We start from the raw sequence: 21001 nt of genomic DNA on the forward strand, positions 1-21001 counted from the left end.
ATGGGCCCGAGCTCCGTTGCCACCACGAGTGGCCTCTCTGAAGGGGCTCTCATGCCAGAGCGGGGTGCAGGGGGCTAGCCAGGAGCCCGGGTTTTAGGTGATACTGCCCCTTTAAGTCAATTCCCCAGAAGTGAAGATTAACTACGTGTCAAGTCTTCTATGGGTGGGAACTAACTAACTCCCAAACTGGTAATTGTGGGCAGCCTCCCCAGGCCACTGGCTCCAACCCCAGCCCAACTTTGGTGTGTTGGGGAGGGAGGGTAGTTTGGTCATTTCTCTCAGTTTATCTCCAACCTCAGCCTGGGACTCCTCCCTGCTCTGGCTTCCACAGACTGTGGGCTCTGATTCCAGTGCCCTGCGGGGACGCCTAGGGGGAGAGACTGCAGGAAGGGGGCTTTGCCCTTGGCCGCAGGACCCAGCCCCTCTCCTGAGAGAGGCTGGAACCAGCCCAGGGGAAAGGGGAACGGGAGCGACTCCGCCATAGGGCAGCAGGAGCCCAGTGCTGACAGCACCCTCACGGGCTCCCTAGGAACCCGGAGGCCTGCTGGTCTGTGCCACATAGGGCCCCAGGGGACGCCAGCTGCTCCTGTCTGCTCCACTCCGAATCAGGCCAACCACAGGTCCCACGGGTTCAGTTTAAGCTCTGAGGGCTGGGGCAAGAGGGACTGGGCCCAACTTACACCCAGAGGAGGTCCCAAGAGGAGGGATAGGGGCCAGAATTAGGGAATGGTGTCCCTGTGTCAACCTAAGGCCTCAGAGGTCAGTCTGCAGGGCCAGGGGGATAAGGGGTCCTGTCCGGGGACACGGGTTGCATAGGGCCTATCTGCGAGGGAGGGGCCTGTCTGGGTGGTGTCTGGGCAGCGAGCAGATGGGGCCATCTGGAGCCCGGACTGTCGGTGGGCTTGGGGGATAGATTCCCAGGGGATAGATGCCCGGTGGATGCCGATGCCCGGATCTCTCTCACCAGAGGGCCAGCCTGGCCCGGGGGTAGTCCAGCCGCTCCAGCGCGCCCAGGTAGTGGGGCAGAGAGTGCTCGGCATTGCGGGCCAGGATGGCAAGGACCACGGCGGGCAGCGGCAGCTCTGCGACGCCCGCAGCCTCGAGCCGCGGTCCCAGCAGCAGCAGCAGCTGGAGCAGCGGGGCAGCGGGGGCAGCGCGCATGGCGGGCGCTCTGGCGGCTGCGGCGGCCCCCGGGGCTCCCAGCCCTGCCGAGGGTAGTGGGCGGGGCGGGGCGGCCCAGCCTGGGCGGGGCCTGCGGCCGGGGCGGGCCCGGAAGGGGTTGTGGGGGGCGCACCCCCCAAAGAGTGGACTCCCACTCCCAACCCCTATTCGTGGATTCTCAAGTGTCCTCTCCTCGACCAGGGGCATCGCAGGGCCAGGGCCCGGACACTCGCCCCGGACGCGATCCAGGAGCAGCTCCCTCCCGGCTGGAGGGTCGCGGGGGACGGCATCCGAGCCGCCCGGGCATCTCAGAATGCTCGACTACGAATCCCCCTGGGCGTGCAATCGCCAGAATCCGGCTCCACTGAGCGCCCCTGAATCCGGATTCCCTGGCCATCCATCTGACGCTCAGACCTGAGCCGCAGACCCCGCGGGGGGACCCACTGGGCCGCGGCCTTTCCGGGTTCCCCCGCTCCAGCCCCCTCCACCGCCCCCGCGCGCCCTCTGGCGGGCCCAGACGGAACTTCTCAGACCAGCCAGCAGACGCGTGGGCGGACAGCAAGACCAGCTTGGGGGGCGGGGAGGGGGTCCCCCTGACCTGCGGACGTCATCCCGCCGCGCTCCGAGCCTGGCGTCCCCCGCGCGTCATCGTCCTCGCCTCCGTCGCCAGCACCGGCACTGCTCCGGCCCTTTAGGAGAGCAAGGCCTACTCTTAGATTGAGTGTAGAACATGGGGCACCATTCAGCCCCTCACGGTGACCCAGCCCCCTCAAAAGCAGGGTGACTCCTGTGTCTGGTCAGAGTCAGGGTCCTACGGCCCCTGCTGAGATGGAAGAGGGTCCGCAGACTCTCTTAGGGCAGGGGGAGGGGAGAGGTCTGGAGGCACCAGTGGTGGGTTCTAGCTCCTCTCTACCACCAACCTCAGGCAGGCCGCTTCCCGGAGGCCCCCTCAGGGCCTCCTGGGTAGAATCGGGCTGCTAACAGCATCCACCTAGGAGGGGCTGCAAGGATTCCTTGAGAGCGTGAATGCACTTTAATTCTATGCATGGGGCCTGGCAGGCGGGAAGAGTTCCTGGGGCTGGAAGACAGAACTGGAGAAGCCAGCCTCTCTTCCATTCAGCCCCTCACCCATGGGAACCTACTCTCCTATGGCACCTTTGGGTCTCCCTTCAGGTTCTTCCCAGGGTCAGGGAGGGGGGCTAAGCCTGTGCACACTATCTCCACTGCAAGGAAAGGGGTGGGGGCCCAGCAAGGAACAGCCTGGTGATGGGGCAGCATGTGGAAGCATCAGACCCCAGAGTCCTGGTCTCCAGCCCAGCTCCAAAGCCTCCAACAGCTTCCAGGTGGGGCTGCTTCACAGCCAGTGCCCTGCAGTGGAAGGCCTGAGGCCCCCTGAAGCCCCCTGGGGAAATCATGAGTCCCTTCCCTTGCATGGTTGCCTCTGCTGGAAGGTACTCCCAGCCCTGGGATACCCCTTTTTTTTTTTTTTTTGGTCGTGCTGAGCAACATGCAGGATCTTAGTTCCCCGACCAGGGATTGAACCCGTGCCCCCTGAAGTGGAAGCGTGGAGTCTCAACCACTGGACCGCCAGGGAAGTCCTGGGGATACCAAAGCAATGTCCCCCACCTCACCCATCCCAGTATCGTCCCAGAGCCTCTGCCCATGCTATTAGTCACGGGGCTTCCAGATTCTTCTCTCACCTCAGTCGTCCTCCTCCTCCCAATGCACTGACCCCTCCCATCTTCACCTCTCTCCCTCCCCAGTCCACCCTGTGGTCCAGACCGTCACTGACTCCCCTGCCCCAGGGTTCTCCCATCACTCCTGCCTGCAAAAACCCTACAGCCATCTTGCTTTGGGGCACGTTAAGACTGCCGCACACTCCTGGTCTCCACTCTCCACTGGACTTTCACTGAGCCCAACAATCCAGTTTCCCTGTGCTCCTGCCCCCGCTCTTGAAGCCCTCACTCCACTCCCCCTCCCCCAGTGAAAATTTTCCTCCCTTTTTGGGAAAAAGAGGAGCCATCACCTGAGAACTCTTATTTCCAGCCTCCAAACTTTCCACGCCCTGTGACCAAGCTGGCCTCTGCTCTCACGGCCTATTCCCATGGAAGAGGCACTCCTTCCTCATAACAGAACCATCCTTGGACTCCAAAAGCCATTCCCTTGCCCTTCCTGGATCACCAACATCCGTCTCTTCTGGATGCTTCCTTCAACATCCCAAAGGACTTAAATCTCCCCCAACTTAAAATGTGAATACAGGGACTTCCCTGGTGGTCCAGTGGTTAAGACTCCACGCTCCTAATGCAGGGGGCCCTGGTTTGATCCCTGGTAAGGGAACTAGATCCCATGCCACAACTAAGATCCCACATGCCACAACTAAGATCCCTCATGCCGCAACTAAAGATCCCGCATGCTGCAACGAAGATTCCACATGCCGCAGCTAAGACCTGGCGCAGCCAAATAAATAAATAATTTTTTTCTTTCTTTCTTTTTTGCGGTACACGGGCCTCTCACCGTTGTGGCCTCTCCCGTTGTGGAGCACAGGCTCCGGACGCGCAGGCTCGGCGGCCATAGTTCACGGGCCCAGCCGCTCCGCGGCACGTGGGATCTTCCCGGACCGGGGCATGAACCCGTGTCCCCTGCATCGGCAGGCGGACTCTCAACCACTGCGCCACCAGGGAAGCCCAAATAAATATATTTTTTTAATATATGAATATAGTCAGCTGCCCGCCTGTGCTTTGCTCCCTATCTCACTTCCTCAGCTTCATTCACTGATTGACACGCACCAAGGCTGCTCCAGCCAAACTGCTCCCGTCAAGACCGGCATCCTCCTGGCCCCTCATCCAAGAGGGCTCCCTCCAGCAGCTGACCTCACGGACCACTCCCTCTTTCTGCAAAACTGACATGTGTCTCTGCTTCTCACCTGGACCCATATTCCATCTGTCTAAAACAGAACCCCAGTCTTTCCCCCAAACCTGCTCCCACTCTAGTGGCCTCCCTCAAGCTGGGGACCTGAGGACAAGTGCCTCTCTCTCAGCCCACTCCATCTCCTCGTCCTGGCTAGACCACCTCAATGCCTCCTGTACGTGGCCACCTGCGTGGCTCAGCGCGTCAGCACCACTCACCCGGGCTACAGCACCTCCCAGTACTCACCCCCGCCCCCGAGGCTTTCTCCCTGGAAGCTGTTCTTCACTCAGTGGTGCTTTCTCAACTGCGTGGTGTTACACCCTTTGGGGGCTGCCACTGCCCTCAGCATAGAGCTCAAACCCCTCAAGGGACAAGGAGGCCCTTCGTGGCCTGCCTGGTGCTTCTCCAACTCCTCTGACCTCCCCTCCCCTATCTCCTGCTCCAGCCGAATTGGACTATGTACAGTTTCCAGAACACTTCGTGCTTGAAGACCTTCCCACATCCTTTTTTTTTTTTTTTTTTTAAATTCCTCTGCTTGAACTGGGCCAAATTCCACAGGCCCTCTGGAAAGCCTTCCCTGATGTCACGTCAGGGGGACCTACTCCTACAGGGAATCCTATATAATCCCATTCATTCAGCAAATATTTACTGAGCACATGCTACGTGCAGGTAGAATTCTAGGTACTGGGGATACAGAGGTACAGACAGTCTCCGTTCCTAAGGTGCTCAAATTCTGATGAGGGAAGACAGACAGGAAACAAGCAAACTGATAAATTAACAGATAACTTCGAAGAATAGTAAGTGCTATGAACAAAATAAAACAAGGTAATGAGAACAGAGAGTAGCTGAGGGTGGGAGGCAACATTGAATAGAGGGGTCAGGGAAGACATTTCAGAGCATAAGGGGAGCCAGCCAAGAGCAGATCTGGGGAAGAGTGTTCCAGATGGAGGGAAGAGGTGGGAACAAGCAAGGAGGCCAGGGTAGCTGGAGCAAAGTGAGCAAGGCGAGTGTGGTAAGAGGTGACGACCACTTAGGGCCTTAAAACTATGGCAGGATTTTGGATTCTTTTCAAAAGTGCAACAGGAAGACGTTGGAGGGGGTAAGCAGAGGAGTGACAGTATTTCTCTTAAAAAGATCGCTCTGGCTGCAGCTCAGAGGGTGGGCCACGGGGGCAAGGATGAAAGCCCAGGAGAGCCTGGTACTGGGAGAGATGGCGGTGGGCAGGGCTGAGGTGTAACGGAGGCGGAGCCCACAGCCTTACGGGGTTAGATGAGAGAGATGGAGCGGGGAGTCAGGATGACTCACAGGGTTTGAAGTGGGCTGGGTGGTGGGACAGGTTCTGGATGGGGAAGACCTGAGAAGGAGCAGGTAGAATGTGAAACCAGGTTCCGCGCTGGATCTTATTTTGAGCTGCCTTTCAGACTCGCAAGTGGGAAGATCCCATGCCATGCCTGCCCAGCTGTGAGTTCTGAGGCAGGGACCCGTCCGCCGCCTTCACCATTTCATACCAGCCCTAGAGCAGGGCCAGCAGGGCACTGGGTGCGCTCTCGAGAGAAACATGACGAGGTCACAAGAGCCTACTGTACGGCACAGGGAACTCCACTCAATGCTCTGTAATGACCTATACGGGAACAGAATCTAAAACAGAGGGGATGTATGTATATGTATAGCTGAATCACTTTGCTGCACAGCAGAAACTAACAACATTGTAAATCAACAGTACTCCAGTAAAAATTAATTTTAAAAACAGAAATGTTATGAGGTCACGGACTAAGGGTGGGCTGACCAAGCGCCTGTACTTCTACATACACTCATTTTTTTTTTGCCCTCACCTATAATAACACGGCGTACTCTGCCAAGGTAATATTGCGCCAAACCCGCCGAAATTCTAAAGCAGTGGTTCTCAAAACACGGTCCCTGGACCAGCCAGCAGCAGCCTCACCTGCAAATTGTTAGAAATGCAGATTCCTAAGCCCTTCCCCATATCTACTGAATCAGAAACTCTGGGAGTGGAAGTTAAACCAACAAGCCTTTCAGGTGATTTTGATGCCAGCTCGAGTTTGAAGCTGCTATTCTATGGGCCTAAGGCCTCATTCTCGGGGTCACGTAGGACCCCGAAAATGATGGTTTTGGGTCCATCTGGCTGATATAGGACCCAGACCGCCCTGGACCAGCACAGAGCTGGGCTCTGGATTTCCCTCCCCGCAGCATCTTCACTCCCGTCCCTCAGCCATTGTAGTTCTGGCCAAAGCCAGGTGGTGGCGCCAGTGCCTCAGGCTCCACCCTGGCTTCCGGAAACAGAGACCCTGGAAGAATTGTCCCCCTCCCGGCACCTTCTTCTCCCCTCTGGGAGCCTCAGCTCCAAGGTCTGCCTACAGGCAAGGACCCTGAAGAGTGACCTTCATCAGGGAGAGGGGCGCGGAGGTTGGCACACCCAAGGTGAAAGCCGACCCCCTCTTCCTGGAGGTTAGGAAGATGGGCTAGAGGAGCCCCCTAGGTCAGAGAGAAATTAGGGGTATCTGGCCTGTGGGACTTGGGGGTCAGGAGCCCTGGCAGGTGGCTGTGGTCCAGTGGACCCTGGTCACACCCCCATTAACCCTCCGCCTTCCCTGCCCAACCTAACGCGAGGTCTCAGGTGCTGCTTCTCTGCCAATGGGTGCGGGCAGCCGAAAAGTACCCCGGGGCCCACACAGAGTCCCAGGGTTGCGGGTCTTCGCAGCCTGGCAGCCAAGCAGGACGGGAACGGGGGGGCGGGGCACGGCAGAGGGGATGCATGGATGGAGCTCTTACCAGCTGCGAGCTTCACGTCTCCTGGGTTGGGGGCTCTCTGGGCCCCTGTCCTGCTTTGTGGCCAAGGGAGCCCAGGATCCTGGCCAGAGCAGGAGCCCACACCCTGCTCCTGGTCCTGGTGCAGCTCGGCAGATGGGGGTCCAGGAGCCCCAGTAGGCTCCCTCCTACCTCAAGTTCCAAGCCCGGTTCCAAGCGGACCCAGGGCTGAGCGGCAAAGTCTTGCCCCCATCTGCTCCCCTGCCCCTCATCTTTCCTATCTGAGGGGAGACTGAGACCCCCCAAATTCCAGCTGGAGTCACCACTCCGCTTAGACCTAGCATATCTTGGTCTCTGCTCGAGGAATCTGCCCATGCCCCCTCATCTTCCAGGGTCCCACCCAATGCCCACCCCACCCCAAAGGACCACTCTCTCGCTCTTGGCCATGCCCTCCTCTCCCAGGAGCCCAGATGTGGAGCTGTCCTCCTCTGAGGCTCTGCCTCTGTACTCAGGAGGCTGGGTCCAGGCCAGCTGTTTTCCTCGTGCAGCCAGCTGTTTTGCCCATCAGGAAGCAGCCCTGGCTCCTCTGCTAAAATCGTGGCAGTCCCGCTGGGCCGGGGCCCAGGCCCGGGAGCTGTTAACTCCTCTGGGGCCAGGCAGCCCCTTCCCCTCCCAGACTGACCCCCTCTGCCTTCCTCTGACCTGCAGGAGTAGCTTGTCGCAACACTTCTCGAAACCCCCAAGCAGACCAAGCACTGCTATCCCCACCCCCACTCAGCAACTGCTAACCCGCAGCCCCTCCCTCCCCTCAACAGAGCCTTGTCCTCAGGTGACCCCAGGTGAGAGGAAGGTTCGAAAGGATAGATGTTACCCCATTCAGGATAATAACAGTAATAGCGATCGTTAACTGTCTGCCGTGTGCAAGGCATCGTTCTAAGTGCTTGAAATGTATCACCTAACTTTTCACAACAACCCTGTGAAGTAGGGACTATCTTCATCTTATAGATGAGAAAACGGAGGCGTGGCGAAGCTAACTCACTTGCTCAAGCCCACACGGAACTGGGGTTTGAAACCCAAACCGGGCTGCCTGCCTCTCTCTGGCTGACCCTGGTGGTCCTGGAATCCCCGCTGGTGTTGCTATTTAAGTTTCCCCGAGCTTCTCACCCCAGGCTTTCTCTCTCTGATCTGGGCCTCAGTAGCGCCATCTGTGAAATGGGAAGCTGACGGGTGGAATTTCCACCACCACGCACTCCGTGGGCTGAGTCCGGAGCGGTGCCAGGCTCTGCGCTCAGCACCTTCCAAGTATTTATTAGTGGATCATTACCCTCAGTGGCGGCGGTCAGCCTGGGCTAAGATCCCAGCTCCGCTGCTTCCCGGCAGCCTAGTTGTGGGCAAGGGACTTTACCTCTCGGAATCTCAGTGTCCAAAGCTAGAAAATGGATAGAAGAACAATATCTGCTGAGTCCTTGATTTTGTTGTGAAAAGGATGAGATAATGCAGGTAAAGCGGTTAGCCGGTACTTGACACAGAGGGAGGAGTCGGTGGGAAATGTTGCCCCTTTACTATCGCGACTATAAACGACAATCCGGAAGGATCTGAGTGACCCACCCACCTTTGTGCGCTCCCATGCCCAGCACGGAGCTGGCACGTAGGAGGGCTCTGTCATTTCTTGTGAACGAATGCACCCTGGTCCAGTGATACCCATGCGAGAGCAAAGGCTGCGAGAGGGGGCACGGCTTATCCAGATCACACGGTTAGCGGGGTAGAGCGGTGGGAATCCCAAAGTACCCTGCTCTTAACTCTTCCCGAGCCCGGAACCTGGTCTGTCGGGAAGGGGAGGAGAGACAAGGGAACAGGGACAATCCCAGGGCTGAGACGGCCCAGAAGGTGACTGGGCTGTGGCTGGGTGGGATCTCAGGGTCTGGGAATGACCCCTCAGGATGCAGTGACCCGTGCTCTCCCCCTTTGTCCCCTCCCCCCCTGCCCACCATGGGTCAGCTCCCTGGTCCCAGCCTAGACATCTGGAACTGGGGCAGACAAAAGGCTTCGAGGAGGGACAATAACCTTCTGTCCATTTTCAGATGCCGGGCCGGGCCTGGCCAGGGCTGGGGGCCGGAGCCCCGGCAAGGCGGTGCCAGGCCCCCCGTGGGCAGCGGACAATGTTGGCAGTGATGGAGAGGAGGCATTTCAAAGCGTTTTGTTCCCGCTGACCCCCTCCCCACAACATCTCGCCCCAGCTCGGGGTGAGGCCCCAGCCCCACCCCCAGCCACCCAGGCCCCTGCTCCGGGGCGGCTTGGGGACCGGCCACATTCTTGACCTCAGGGGAAAAGTTTAGACTCTTTGCGCCCTGGGCAACAATAACAGTGTCACAGAACTGATTTAGGAGCAGCACTTACCATCACAAAGCGACAGACAAAGAGCCAGGGCTGAGAACGCGCCGGGCGGGCCTCTGCGTGTACTCTTCCAACCGCTGGGCACTGCCTGGGCAGGCCTGGGGGCCAGGGCCCGACCCTGGGCACGGAAAGCCAGGGCACGACTCCAGGTGGGAAGGGGTGAAGGAGAAGAGACAGGGGATCCAGCTGGGAATGAGGGGACCTGAGAGCTTTCCTGCTGAGAAAGCCCTTCCCCACTCTGGGCCTCAGTTTCTCTCTCTGCAACCGAGGAGGCTAAACTATAAGGCTGAAAGCAAGAGGCTCTGATGATCCTGAGGGCAGAAGGGTCTCAGTGACGACGATGATGATAAGCATTTACCACTTCATTCTGGGCACTTCACAGGTGCCAGGCACTGTGATCGCTGACCTCTCTCTGCCTTAAGCCACCTCCCGCCACCCTTTTTCTTTTTCTTTTTCTTTTTTAACGATGGCGAACACTCAGGCAGCATCCTCTGCCTCTTACTCTCCCAGGAGAAGAACGATTATCAATGGCAAATGGCAGTTGCAGAAGCAACACCGAGAGCAGGTCTCACACTCAGGAGAGAATGCTGTGTCTCCTCCTCGCGGTTTCCGGTGCTCTACACGTTCAGAGAAACTTTTCTAGTAACAAACTACAGACATGATTCCCGAAAGTCGAGTTTTTCATCCGCTTTTATCATTTAATCCTCACCAACCTCACAAAGCGGGTGTACCATTAACCCTAGTTTACAGTTGATAACTGAGGCTCAGAGAAGTTGAGTCACTTGTCCAGGGACACACAGCTTGGAGGTTATGGGGCCGAGACACGAGGCAAGGCTGCTTCTCTTCTGATTATAGATTATACTGCAGTGGGAAGGAGAGAGGGGCAACGAGGCAGCTGGACCCTGCTGAGTCCTGGGTGGGAAGGCCTGTCCTCCCAGCCAGAAGGCTATGAATAAATAAATGTCTGATTACCCCCAGGGGGAACTCCACCCTTGGAGCAGGTGCCTTTAAAAACTAGAATGATTCTTGTCTGTGGGCAGAGGTTGGCCTGGGCAGACACCCAGATGCGGGGACGGGACACAATGACCTCTAGTGGAGACCTCCTAGGAATTAGAGGCAGGATAGGAGAGCATTTAAGGGCTCAGGGCACTGGAGCCAGGCTGTGAGTTCGAATCCCAGCTCTGACTTTTCCTGGCAGTGGGTCCACGGATAGTTACTTCTACTTTCTGTGCCTCAGTTTTCCAATCTGTAAAACGGAACCCACCTTTTAGGAGTGTGGAGACCATTCAGCGAAGTACATGCAAGGCCTTAGAACGGCACCTGACTCAGTGAGGGCTGCCCGTTTCTATTCAGGAAGGTGCCATGGCCAGGGCACCTCAAGGTGGGCACTTTGGGGACCCTGTAGCAGGCAGTCAGCTGTTGGCCTTGCTTTCCAAGGAGTGGTTGGGCTTTGATTACAGCGTAAGGGACTACAGTTAGAGACCCTGAGATCTAAGGGGGCCATCCATAGTCTCTGGGATCTGTAAGGTCAGGACCAAACCATGCCTTCTCATCAGAAGAGATTGTGGCTTCTCTGATGCCTGGGCAGGGGTTGCTTGGCCCTGGGCATGGTGCCTGGAGAGAGGATAGAAAGGAAGGGATGCCCTGGGAGGTGCCATCCAGAGTCTGCCCTCCCCCAACTGCCCCTGAAATCCAGAAGGACCATACTGCATGTGAAGGGCGAAGGCAAGGTGGCCGCGCCCAGCGCCCAGAGCACAAACAGCTCTGCCCTTGGCGTCATAAGGGGGCCTGGTGGGTTTGAGTTACAGTTCCACCAACTCGCTGTGTCACGCAGGATGAGTTGCTGTCCCTCTCTGAGCTCATTCCGAAAGTCTTTTAGGATCCAAAGTGTTCAAAGGAGAGCATCACGGGAGCCTCTGTGACTCCACAGGTCTTAAGCAAAAAGTCGCCTTGGAATCCAGCAGTCCCGCTCCCCCAGACTCCAGCCCCTTCGGTCTCCCTTCATCCCCAGATCGCCTCCAGCTCTTCTAATCGTCCTTTTGGCTCCTCTCACCAAACTACAAGTGCCAGACGCACCGCAGACAGAGGGCGAGACAGTCCGACAGAAAACGTCACAGATTTCTGGGGACGCATAGGGAGCCCCAACGAAGCCTCCCGCTCCCTCCCTGCCCGGCTGTGGGCCCAGAGGAACACTCACCTGGGCTGAGCATCTCGGGGTCCCCTCGGCCCGGGAGGCGGATGGCACTGCTGGGGCCATCTCTGGCACAAGGTGACTTTCCCTACCCAGTTCCTGCTGCTGAGAAGGGCTGGTCAGGCAGGCCCTCGGGTGCTAGCCCGCCCTTCCCGGGCACAGATTTTCCTGGCATCTGCTGGGCAGGAAGGGCACTGGCTGGGGGTTGGGCAGGGGGGCAGGAAAAGATTGGGGCAAAGGTGTCTCCTGGAGGGCTTGTCCCCAGTCCCTAAACCCACTCCTTTTCTGGACACTGTGGGCTGAGGGTCCAGGAAGCCATGGGCCCTCGGGAACCAGGGGAGGGTTGACGGGGCGAGGTTGAGACGAGCCCAGTCCCCTGCCCCATCCTGCCCCCCCCGCCCCAGCAGGCCAGCACATCCCAGGCTGAGGTGTTTGCTTTTCCTGTCTCCACACTGACTCCATTCAGAGAGGAGGCCTTTCTCCACCCCGGGCCAGCGGCCAGGGAGCCGGGGCACCAGGGAGAGAGATCACCACCCCACCCTCCCGCCTTTGCAACCCCTTCTGCCATCTTCACTTCAGGAACGTCAGCCTCAAGAGCTTCCTGGTGTGGGGGGGACTGCAGAAGTAGGGGGGCTGCGGCAGGGGGGCCCACCCTGGAGAAGAGGAAAAGAGGGAAACCAGATGGAAACGAGGGTGGTGGGGGAAAAGAGGGATGTGAAGTGAGATCAGGAAAGAAGAGGAAGTGGGACAGGGCTGTAGGAGGGCCGGTGGGGAGAGCAGGGCTCCTAATGCAGGAGGCCCAGGCAGAGGTGGGCGGGACGGGGGCACAGAGCCCGAGCCACGGGGCAGGGGGCTGGCACGGGAGGCAGGGAGCACCTTCACAGGCTGCCCCAGGGCCGCCCGCCTGGGCTCTGTGCCGTCGAGGCCGGGAGCTCCTGACTGCCCCCTGAAGAGCAGCCTCCTCCTCGTCTCTGGGACCGGGGCCCAGGCGGGGCTGTGACCTGGTCTGGGGCCTGGGGAAGGAGGAGGGTGAAAAGTTTCCCCAAGTCAGAAGGCCACGGGGGAGGCATCTCAGGGGGTCCTGCTCTTTGCTCTCTCTGACTGTCATGTTGGTACATAAAGGGGGTAGAAAGGTCAGATGTGGTCTTTCAGGCCCGTGGGAAAAACTCTGCCCATTTCCCTAATCCATATTTATTGGTGTGAGACAGTGGGGTGAGAGGAAGCCCCCTGCCCCCACCCGTCGCCCCGGCCAGGCCAGGTTCGCACTAAGAACAGGCTCCATGTCACCCAAATCCTACTCTTTGTCTCCAGATTGGCTCCAGAGTCCTCCCCCTTTCCTCCTCCCCTTTGCTCCCCCCACCCCCCTTTGGGGTTGCCAAGCAACCGTGGAAGGGTAGCTGAGATATTTTCTTTATTACAAGCAAAGGCAAGACAGCATCATGGCCCCTGGAGGGGAGCAGGGTAGGGGCTGGGGGAGAGGGCGTCTTGTGCTCTAGGGGGACCTCACTACCTCGGTCGGCTCATGGGCATGGGCAGCGGGGAGACAGGGCCTCACAGCCCAAGAGAAGGGGGAACACGGGGAAGATGGAAGAGAGAGCTGGTGGTGGGCTGGGTGGGTGCACAAATGCTGACCCAGTTTACATCACGCTAGAAGCAGCGGTGCCCAGAGACCCAGGCCAGAGCCCCTCATCTGTCACCCACCAGCTGCGCATCCTAGGCCAAGTCACTTCCCTTTTCTGGGCCTAAGTCTCCCCTTCGATAAAATGAGGATAATAGCATGTATTATCTCATTTAGTGCTTACATTAACCCCATGAGACGTTTATTTTCCCCACTTTACAGGTTTAGGAACCTGAGGCTCAGAGATATGATGTGATGTGCCTCGCAGGTAAGCGGCAGGAGGTGAAATTCTTGAGCTCCAGCCATTTTCTTTCTTTTTCTTTTTTTTTGCGGTACGCGGGCCTCTCACTGCTGTGACCTCTCCTGTTGCGGAGCACAGGCTCCGGACGCGCAGGCTCAGCGGCCATGGCTCACGGGCCCAGCCGCTCCGCGGCACGTGGGATCCTCCCGGACCGGGGCACGAACCCACGTCCCCTGCATCGGCAGGCGGACTCTCAACCGCTGCGCCACCAGGGAAGCCTGCAACCATTTTCTTACCAGCTTTACTGAGATGTAATCCACATACCATACAATTCGTCCATTTAAAACGTACAATCTAATGGTTTTTCGTGTATTCAGAGTTGTGCAACCATCGCCACAATCAACTTTCGAAACTTTACATCACCCCCAAAAGAGACCCCATACCCATTAGTTTTCACTCCCCGTTCCCCCCAAACGTCTCCTCCCTTCATCCCTAAGCTACCATTTTTTGCTTTCTGTTTCTATCGATTTACCTATTCGGAATATTTCCATAACTGGAATCAGGCAATATGTCTGAGTCCCAGCTCTTAACTTCCAATGGCTCCAACATCACTGGGTGCTGGGAAAATAGACGTGTCGGATGGTGGCTTGGGTACGAACATGGCCTTTGCTGATAGGCAAACTTGGATCTAAAACCTGGGCTCTCTTGGAGCCTGCGCGCTGAAACTACTGAGCCCACGTGCTGCAACTACTGAAGCCCGCATGCTCAGAGCCCGTGCTCTGCTACAAGAGAAGCCACCGCAATGAGAAGCCCACACACCGCAACGAAGAGTAGCCCCCGCTCGCCACAACTAGAGAAAGCCCGCGTGCAGCAATGAAGACCCAACACAGCCAAAAATTTTAAAAAATGTAAATAAAACCTGGGCTCTTCACCTGGGGGCAGTCATGTCCTCTCTCTGGGCCTCGGGTTCCTGGTCTGTACAATGGGAACAGTAACAGCGTTCCTCACAAAGCTGTCATAATCCATGAGAAGTGCTTAGGCCAGTGCCCAGGACTTAATATATGGTCATTCTGAACTGGATTACAATGACCCATGCGTCCGCCCATCTATTTATCCCTTTGCCCAGGCATTTATTAAAAGTTAGCCCCTTCTAAGGGTCTGGCATTCTTCTAGGCGCTGGGGATATAGCAATGAATAGGACATGATCCCTGTCCACGTAGGGCTTACACCCTAGTGGAGAGACAAATTCGCCAGTGGGTAAATATCGGGCTTTCCGAGAGGGATACGTGTAATAACGACAATGGCACAGCACGATGGGATGGAGCATCCCAGGTTGGGGAGGAAGGCTTCCCTGCCCTTCCTCCACTCATCTCATGGAGAGGAACATCTTTTGTAAACGGAAATATACTATGCAGGGTGTAGGGGTTCTTAGGATCCCTGTGAGTGGGGTCAGTGGCCTGGCTTTGCCATCTTCTGAGATTTGGGGGATGTAGCAGGTTGTCAATTCATTTCCGAGGCAGGTTGCCCAGCTCGTCACCATGTGAGGTCATCGGTGCCCTTAGAGAACTCTGCACGCATGGGGCAGTGGAAGCCACGAGCGGGCAAAAGGGCCCGGCCTGAGGAGACACACTGAGTCATAGCAGGGCTCCTTCCTCTCTCCCAGGCCACGGTGAAACCGGATGAACGGGAGCGTTTGGGGACGCGACTCCAGGGTTGAACATCTCTGGATCAGAGATGCAGCCTGACCGACCTGTTGCCACATCTGTTTCCTGTGCACTTGCCTGCCAAGCTCTGGCCGTGAGCCTGCCTCTGAAGCACAGAATTCAGGCTGCAGCATGAAGGAAGCCCCCTTTAGGGAGCACCTCACAGCAATGCGTCCAGCTCCATACTTAGAACCTCAGCTGAGTGGCTACATTAGGCACCCACAGTCAATTCTTTACTCATGTTCTCTTCTATTCAGCTGTCCCAGTGTCTGCTTTTCCATCCACCTGTCTATCCATCCACCCATTCATTGAATTATGACTCCTATACAGCATTCATTCACTCATTCAACAGACAATTACTGAGCATATCCTTTGTGCGGGGCACAGTGTTTGGTCTCGTTCCTGGTCAGATGCCAGTGCTGGTAGGAACGGCATGCCTAACTGGCAGTGTGGGAGACTCTGCCACCTTCTTCCTGACAGCTGGTCTTTCTTAACAAGGGAGAAGGGAGAGAGCAGAGGGCAGCAATAGTTGAGTGCATGCCCGAGCCTGAACGCGTATGTATGTGTCTGTATACGTTGGAAGATAATGATAAAACCTGACTGCAAGCAAATGCAAGGCGTGTCTGGACCTTCCCAACACCACGACCATCTAATAACCATCTCTAGGGACACAGGACAGGCATGATGGCCCCATGTGACAGAGGCAATAACTAACGTTCAGTCTACTGGAATTCACGTGCCTGGAAGCCCAAGGCAATGCTGCCTCTCCCAGCCGTTTTCCCACATCCTCCCCGTTGGAACGGATCACTCAGTCGTCTGTAATCCCAGAGAATGTTGCTAATGCTTCAGTTGAAGGGTTTTCCCGTGGCTCCCCTCCTTTCACTGGGGCTGGTTCCTTTTGCTGTGTGTCTGTCTGTCCACTGGTCCACTGGATGGATACTTGTGGACAGGCAACATCAGACTCTGTTCCTCTTTCCCTTCCCCCTCCCCCCAGGCTCCAGCGTACACACAGCACACCACAGGCGCTCACTAAAGGTTACTCATTAGTGGCAAGACTGTCCAAAACACAGCTGGGGACTGTGCTCTGCCATCACCTAAGTCCAGGTCTCCCCACCAGCTCACACCTGCAAACCAGCAGTAGTAGCCTAACTGGTCTCCATCGTTGACCAGCTTGCCCCTATCCCGCCCCCCTGCCTCCCATTTGCTACACTCCAGGGCCAGCACACCTTTAAACATGTAAATCTGAACCCGTCAGACCTTTCCGGATCCCCACTGCGTTTAGGGTAAAATCACAAATTCTCCCAGTGGCCTACGGGGCCCGGAGGGGTCAACCCCAGCTGCAACTCCACTTTCCCTTCGTGCTCCAGCCACGCCAACTCTCCTTCCTTCCCCAAACTCACCAAGCTGTGCTTTGCGTGTTAGTTTTGGAGGTGCCCTTCCCTCCTCCTGCAGCAGTGCCCGCGTCGGCGCTCCGCCCGCCTTCACCTGGCTGGCAGCTCCTCGGGGCGGCTCTCCTTCCCTGGTGCTCTGTTGTGCGTCTCCTTCGGGGACCTCTGCCCATGCCGGGTCCCCGACTAGCACACAGTAGGCATGCTATAAATATCTGTTCGGTGACTAGCAGGAGGACCCGTCTAGGCGCCTCAGTTTCCCTGAGGATGAGGGTGAGGGGACCTGACCCTTTTCCGCGTCAGCCCGGGGGCTGATGGCTTTAAGCAGTAGCTCTCACATACACGGAAAAGCCTTCCTCCCGACCCACTCGTGCAGGGACCACTCTCGTCCTCTCTGTCAAGGCTGTGTTTCTGCCAGGCTGGGGTGGGGCTGGAACTGGATTATAATTTACAAACAGATACGGGGGGGCCTCCTGGGTCTCACCGTTTGGGGTGCGCATTTACGCCAGTCCCCTGCATATCTGCCACGTAAAGGCTGGGAATCTGTAGCGTGCGGCGGGTCCCAACTCTGGCTCCATCACCTGCCAGCTGGGGACTAGGGACTTAACTGCCTAGTCCCCAGTGAGGAAACCGGTCTCGGTTGCTTCATCTGTAAAATGGGGCTGATAACAGTGCCTACTTCCCAGCGTGGTTGTGAGGAGTCAAAAGGCTCCTACCTTTAAGGCGCTTAGTGCTTGGTACTTACGGTATTGTCACAGTTGTCGTTGTTATTATTTTTACCAGACGGAGCATTCACAGGAGTCAGGACCTGCTTAGCCGGCGTTCCCTCTCTACAAAACCTTGACTTCAAGTATTACTCCCCAGAAGCCTTATTTTTTCAACTTCCGTAAGAAACTCCAAGAAGTTCGCGTGGCTCGTGTTTAAGTCAGCAATGGCTTTTCAACGATTGGCTGGGGGAGGGCACGGTACTAGGCTCTGGACGCACAAAGATCATCAGTAAGACCCACTCCCCGTCCCAGGGAGGAAAATAGGCCAAGCAATCATCACAATTCAGCGGGGCACGTGGCGGCGGCCCACAGACTGTGGGGAGAGGAGAGGGTTTCAGGGCGTGGGCAGGGGCGCTCGGGGTGCCTGGGGAACCCTGGGGTAAATGGAGAGCAGAATGCATAGGAAGAACGGCCACAGAGTCCCCTCCAGGGTGTGAGACTCACTGGGAAAGACAGGCTGAGTGAGCTCTGCAGGTGAGGAACTGGGTCTGTATCTCCCAGTAGACTGAGAACCTTCTTTGTGCCAGACCTGGCTGGGGTGGGCTGGGGGCATACCAGACCTAGATAGAGCCCCTGCCCTCCTGGACCAGTGTGGCTGTCCAGGGGAAGAGACAATGACAAGAATGAACAGATTCCATGCCTCTCTCACACCCTCCTGCTCCCCCACCCCCATCCCCACAACCCTGCTAGAGCTGAGATAGCCAGGAGCCTGCAGGAGGTATCCTGGGAATAAGCCCTTGTCCTTGGCCGCAGAGAGGGCAGTCTCCAGATCCCTAGTGGGAGTGTGTTCTCTCGAGATGGCATCTTCAGCCTGGGGGTTGGGACTGCATCCCCTCCTCCCTTATCCTGCAGCACAGCCTTTTAAGGGGGTGACCCTCTGACCTCTAGACCGTTCCCCCTCACCCTCCAGCTAGAAGCCCCTGGGGCAGGAGCTTAAGGCAGGAGGGCTCCAGAGGCCTCAGGTTTAGATGCAGATGGAAGGCCAGAGTTGAGCCTTAAAAGATTCTGGAGGCCCCTGGGCTCTCCTGGAGAGCTCAACCAAGGCCAGGGGCCTAAGTTGGGTCCATGGGAGCGCAGGGCCGAGATGCGGGTGCCTGGCCCAAGAGGAGGGAGGGGGCGACGTGCAAAGGGTTCAGGAGAAGGAGCTGGCGGGGCACTGAGAGTCTAGGATGCTGGGTGGGGGTGGGAGGGCGAGGGGTCCGGCCGGTGCAGGGGGGGTGGCCCCTGGGGAGGGGCACGCTATGTCTTTAAGAGCTGCCTGAGCGCAGGTTGCAGCTGCCTGGCCAGCCCGAGAGACAGCGGAGATTCATTACCCGCCGACACAATGACCATTGATGGCCCCGTGGCGTTATTCAAATCCAGTACCAATTGCAGCCGAGCCCCTTTCTCCGCGCCAGGCCCGTATTGTTGGAGCGGCCCACTAAAAGCCCGCCCCGGCCCCGAGCCGCCAGAGGCGCCCGCTCGGGCTCAGCCCTGCGCCTCGCCAGCTCGCCGGCTCCCAGCCCGGCTCCCCGGGCGCTGCAGGTGACCCGGCGGCGCATTCCAGCGCTCCCCGCCGTCCCAGCCACTGCCGCCACTGCTACCGCCGGCGCCCCGGCCGCGACTCAGCCACAGGGAAGCGGAGAGCGCCCGAGCCGGTGCGTGCGCGGGGCTGGGCGGGGGCGGGAGACCCACGAGTCCAGCATCCAGGAACCCGGGTTCGGAAACGCGACCCGGCCTCGGGTCCCTGTTTTCCGGATTCCCGGAGAACCCGGGGAGCCCAGGCTGGGGGCGGGGAGCGGCGAGTCGGGGGTTCCCCGGGACTGACAGAGGAGATTCCCCCGACCTGGGGCGGCGTAGAGACCCAACGCGGGCTACTCTAGGGACCCCGGGCCGCGACCGAAGGAGACACGCGCCAGGGGCGACCGGGATCCCCACGCAGGGTCGGGATCCGCGTGCTTGCTCGTCCACCTTACCGCGGGTTGGGCCGCGACTGCCGAGCATCTGCGAGGTCCGCGAATCTCCGGAGATCTGGTCCGGCGCTTTTAAGGAGCGAGGCGGAACCCCGCAGGAGACCGGGGCCCTGAACTCAGGGGCTTCGCCACTGATTGTCCAAACGCAATTCTTGTACGAGTCTGCGGCCAACCGAGAATTGTGGCTGGACATCTGTGGCTGAGCTCCGGGCACGACTGGGGCGGGAGCCGCAGGGACCGAGCTCAACGCGGGCGAGACTCCTCGGGGTGGCGGCTGGCTGGCCCCAGCGCGAGCGAGGATCGCGGCCCTGGCCAGGCGCGCGAAGGAGGGACACCGGTCCCTGTCACCAGCGCCGCCATCCTCCTCCCCTCGTCGTCGTCTTCGTTCTCCTCCTCCTCTGCGGGTGATCAGTCTTGGCTGGCGGGGTCCTCCAGTCGATAGCGTCGTTTTTCCCTTTTTCAAATTTCGGCCGGGAACGAAGCTGGCACGCCGCGGCGGGGCCCCAATGTGGTCCGGGGAGCTCGCCCTCGGCCCGAGCCGCAGAAAGTCCGGGACGAAAGAAGATGCCGGCGGACTGCGCTTGCTAACTCGTTTTGAATTGATTCTAACCCATCCTCCCCCACCAATATCCCCATAGCAAGCCTAAACCGACCCCTAAATCCCCAATAAACCGACCCCTCCCGCCAGCCCCTCCAGACCGACCCCATGGGCTGAGCCTCCTCCAGCCGCTGCTGGAGTGGGAGAAAGCGTCGGGAATGATGCGCTCATTGCCCCAGCGGGGCAGCCTCGGCTTTGGAAATAGAACTTGGACAAACGAATTCTTTTCATTAAAGACAAATCTTTGGAGATAGTGGGGTTTATTTATTTGTTTATTTCCTCAAAAGTGGGTTCAGGAGTTGCGGGCTGCGGGGGGGCAGTTGGGTGTCGCCGGGTCTGAGCCCAGGTCATCTATCCCTGACCCCTTTTGCACTCAAGCTGAAAATGACCCAAAATGCTTGGAGTGTGGCCCTGGCCGATTTCAGCCGTCACGCTGGCATCCCTAGCTGCGGTGGAGAACCTGGCTGGCTTCCCCAGCACGGCCTCCTGCCCTGCTCCTCGCCACTAACTGGCACGCTGCGGAGGAAGGGATATCCCGTTCTCACCCCTCCTCTCCCCAGTGCAGGCAGGAAAGGATTCCTCTCGCCCAGAGTCCTGCGGGGGTGGATACAGGTGCACTCCGGAGCTCAGCGGGGCTGGAGGCAGGAAGGCACTTCCAGGTTACAAGAATCGGGACAGGTGGATCCTTCAAGGGAGGCTGTCCCTTACCCTGTTCCCTAACATGCAGACCCTGACCTCAGCACCTAGTGCGGGCTGGTCATACAGCCTCTCCCTAGACAGCACCTGCACCCGTAACCTCAACATGGCCACCCCCCCCACACACATACCCAGGGGGCCTCCACCTGCAGCAGTGCTGGAGAGAAGCTCACCAGCCCGGGGTCGTCTGCCCACAAAGCCTTGAGAATGACGTGCACACACCGCGGTCAACACTGTTAGGACAACCATTTGGCACTTTCATCTCCAGAGTGAGAGAAATTCCACCTGAAATTATTAACATTTAATGGAAAGCAAAGTTTGGGGGCGGGATGATGTTAATGCCCTAATTTTTTTTTTTTTTTTTGAGGTCTCCCTCCAGCACACAAAGCTTTTCCTCCAGGTCATGGGAAGTGGGGCTCTGCAGTCTTATCTATGCCTGCTCCGTCCTGAGGCCGCTGGCTGCAGCTGGTGGGGCAAAGCCTGGCCTCGGACAGACGGGTAGGGAAGTAGCTTGGGACCCAGACTGGTCAGCATAGACTGGCTCTGCCGCCCCTTTCCCAGATGGCCCTATCATATCACCCTTTCTCAGAGTCTGGATAGTCTGGCTTTCAACCCCTGC

At 58.1% G+C, this 21001-nt stretch overlaps 1 protein-coding gene, 1 long non-coding RNA gene and 1 other non-coding gene across 15 annotated transcripts in view; 1 reads left to right on the forward strand and 2 right to left on the reverse strand.

Moving 5' to 3' along the window:
- The window catches only part of CERCAM (cerebral endothelial cell adhesion molecule), a 28124-nt gene extending 8990 nt beyond the window's left edge, over positions 1 to 19134 (reverse strand). Inside the window, exons 1-4 of one of the 13 annotated variants that reach the window (XM_067040611.1) lie at positions 11426 to 11508; positions 10493 to 10842; positions 9232 to 10331; positions 1760 to 1850 (exon numbers count right to left, since the gene is read on the reverse strand). In XM_067040611.1, the coding sequence (XP_066896712.1) occupies positions 1760 to 1850; positions 9232 to 9234 (94 nt within the window). In that variant the 5' untranslated portion in view covers positions 9235 to 10331; positions 10493 to 10842; positions 11426 to 11508. Of the gene's footprint in view, positions 1 to 964; positions 1851 to 8446; positions 8652 to 9231; positions 10332 to 10492; positions 10843 to 11425; positions 11819 to 17114; positions 17127 to 19091 lie in introns of those variants that run through there. The other 12 variants (XM_067040607.1, XM_067040613.1, XM_067040612.1 and 9 more) reach the window with 12 other exon arrangements.
- Positions 9701 to 9909, reverse strand: LOC131762072 (small nucleolar RNA U3). The gene has a single exon (XR_009337152.1). It is a non-coding gene; the product is annotated as a small nucleolar RNA U3 (small nucleolar RNA).
- On the forward strand, positions 18702 to 19939 carry LOC136794712 (uncharacterized). The gene is made up of 2 exons (XR_010841844.1): positions 18702 to 18773; positions 19571 to 19939. It is a non-coding gene; the product is annotated as an uncharacterized lncRNA (long non-coding RNA).
- The last annotated feature ends 1062 nt before the right edge of the window (positions 19940 to 21001 follow it).

Source organism: Kogia breviceps, chromosome 8 (genome assembly GCF_026419965.1).
Source record: "Kogia breviceps isolate mKogBre1 chromosome 8, mKogBre1 haplotype 1, whole genome shotgun sequence".
NCBI lineage: Eukaryota > Metazoa > Chordata > Mammalia > Artiodactyla > Physeteridae > Kogia > Kogia breviceps.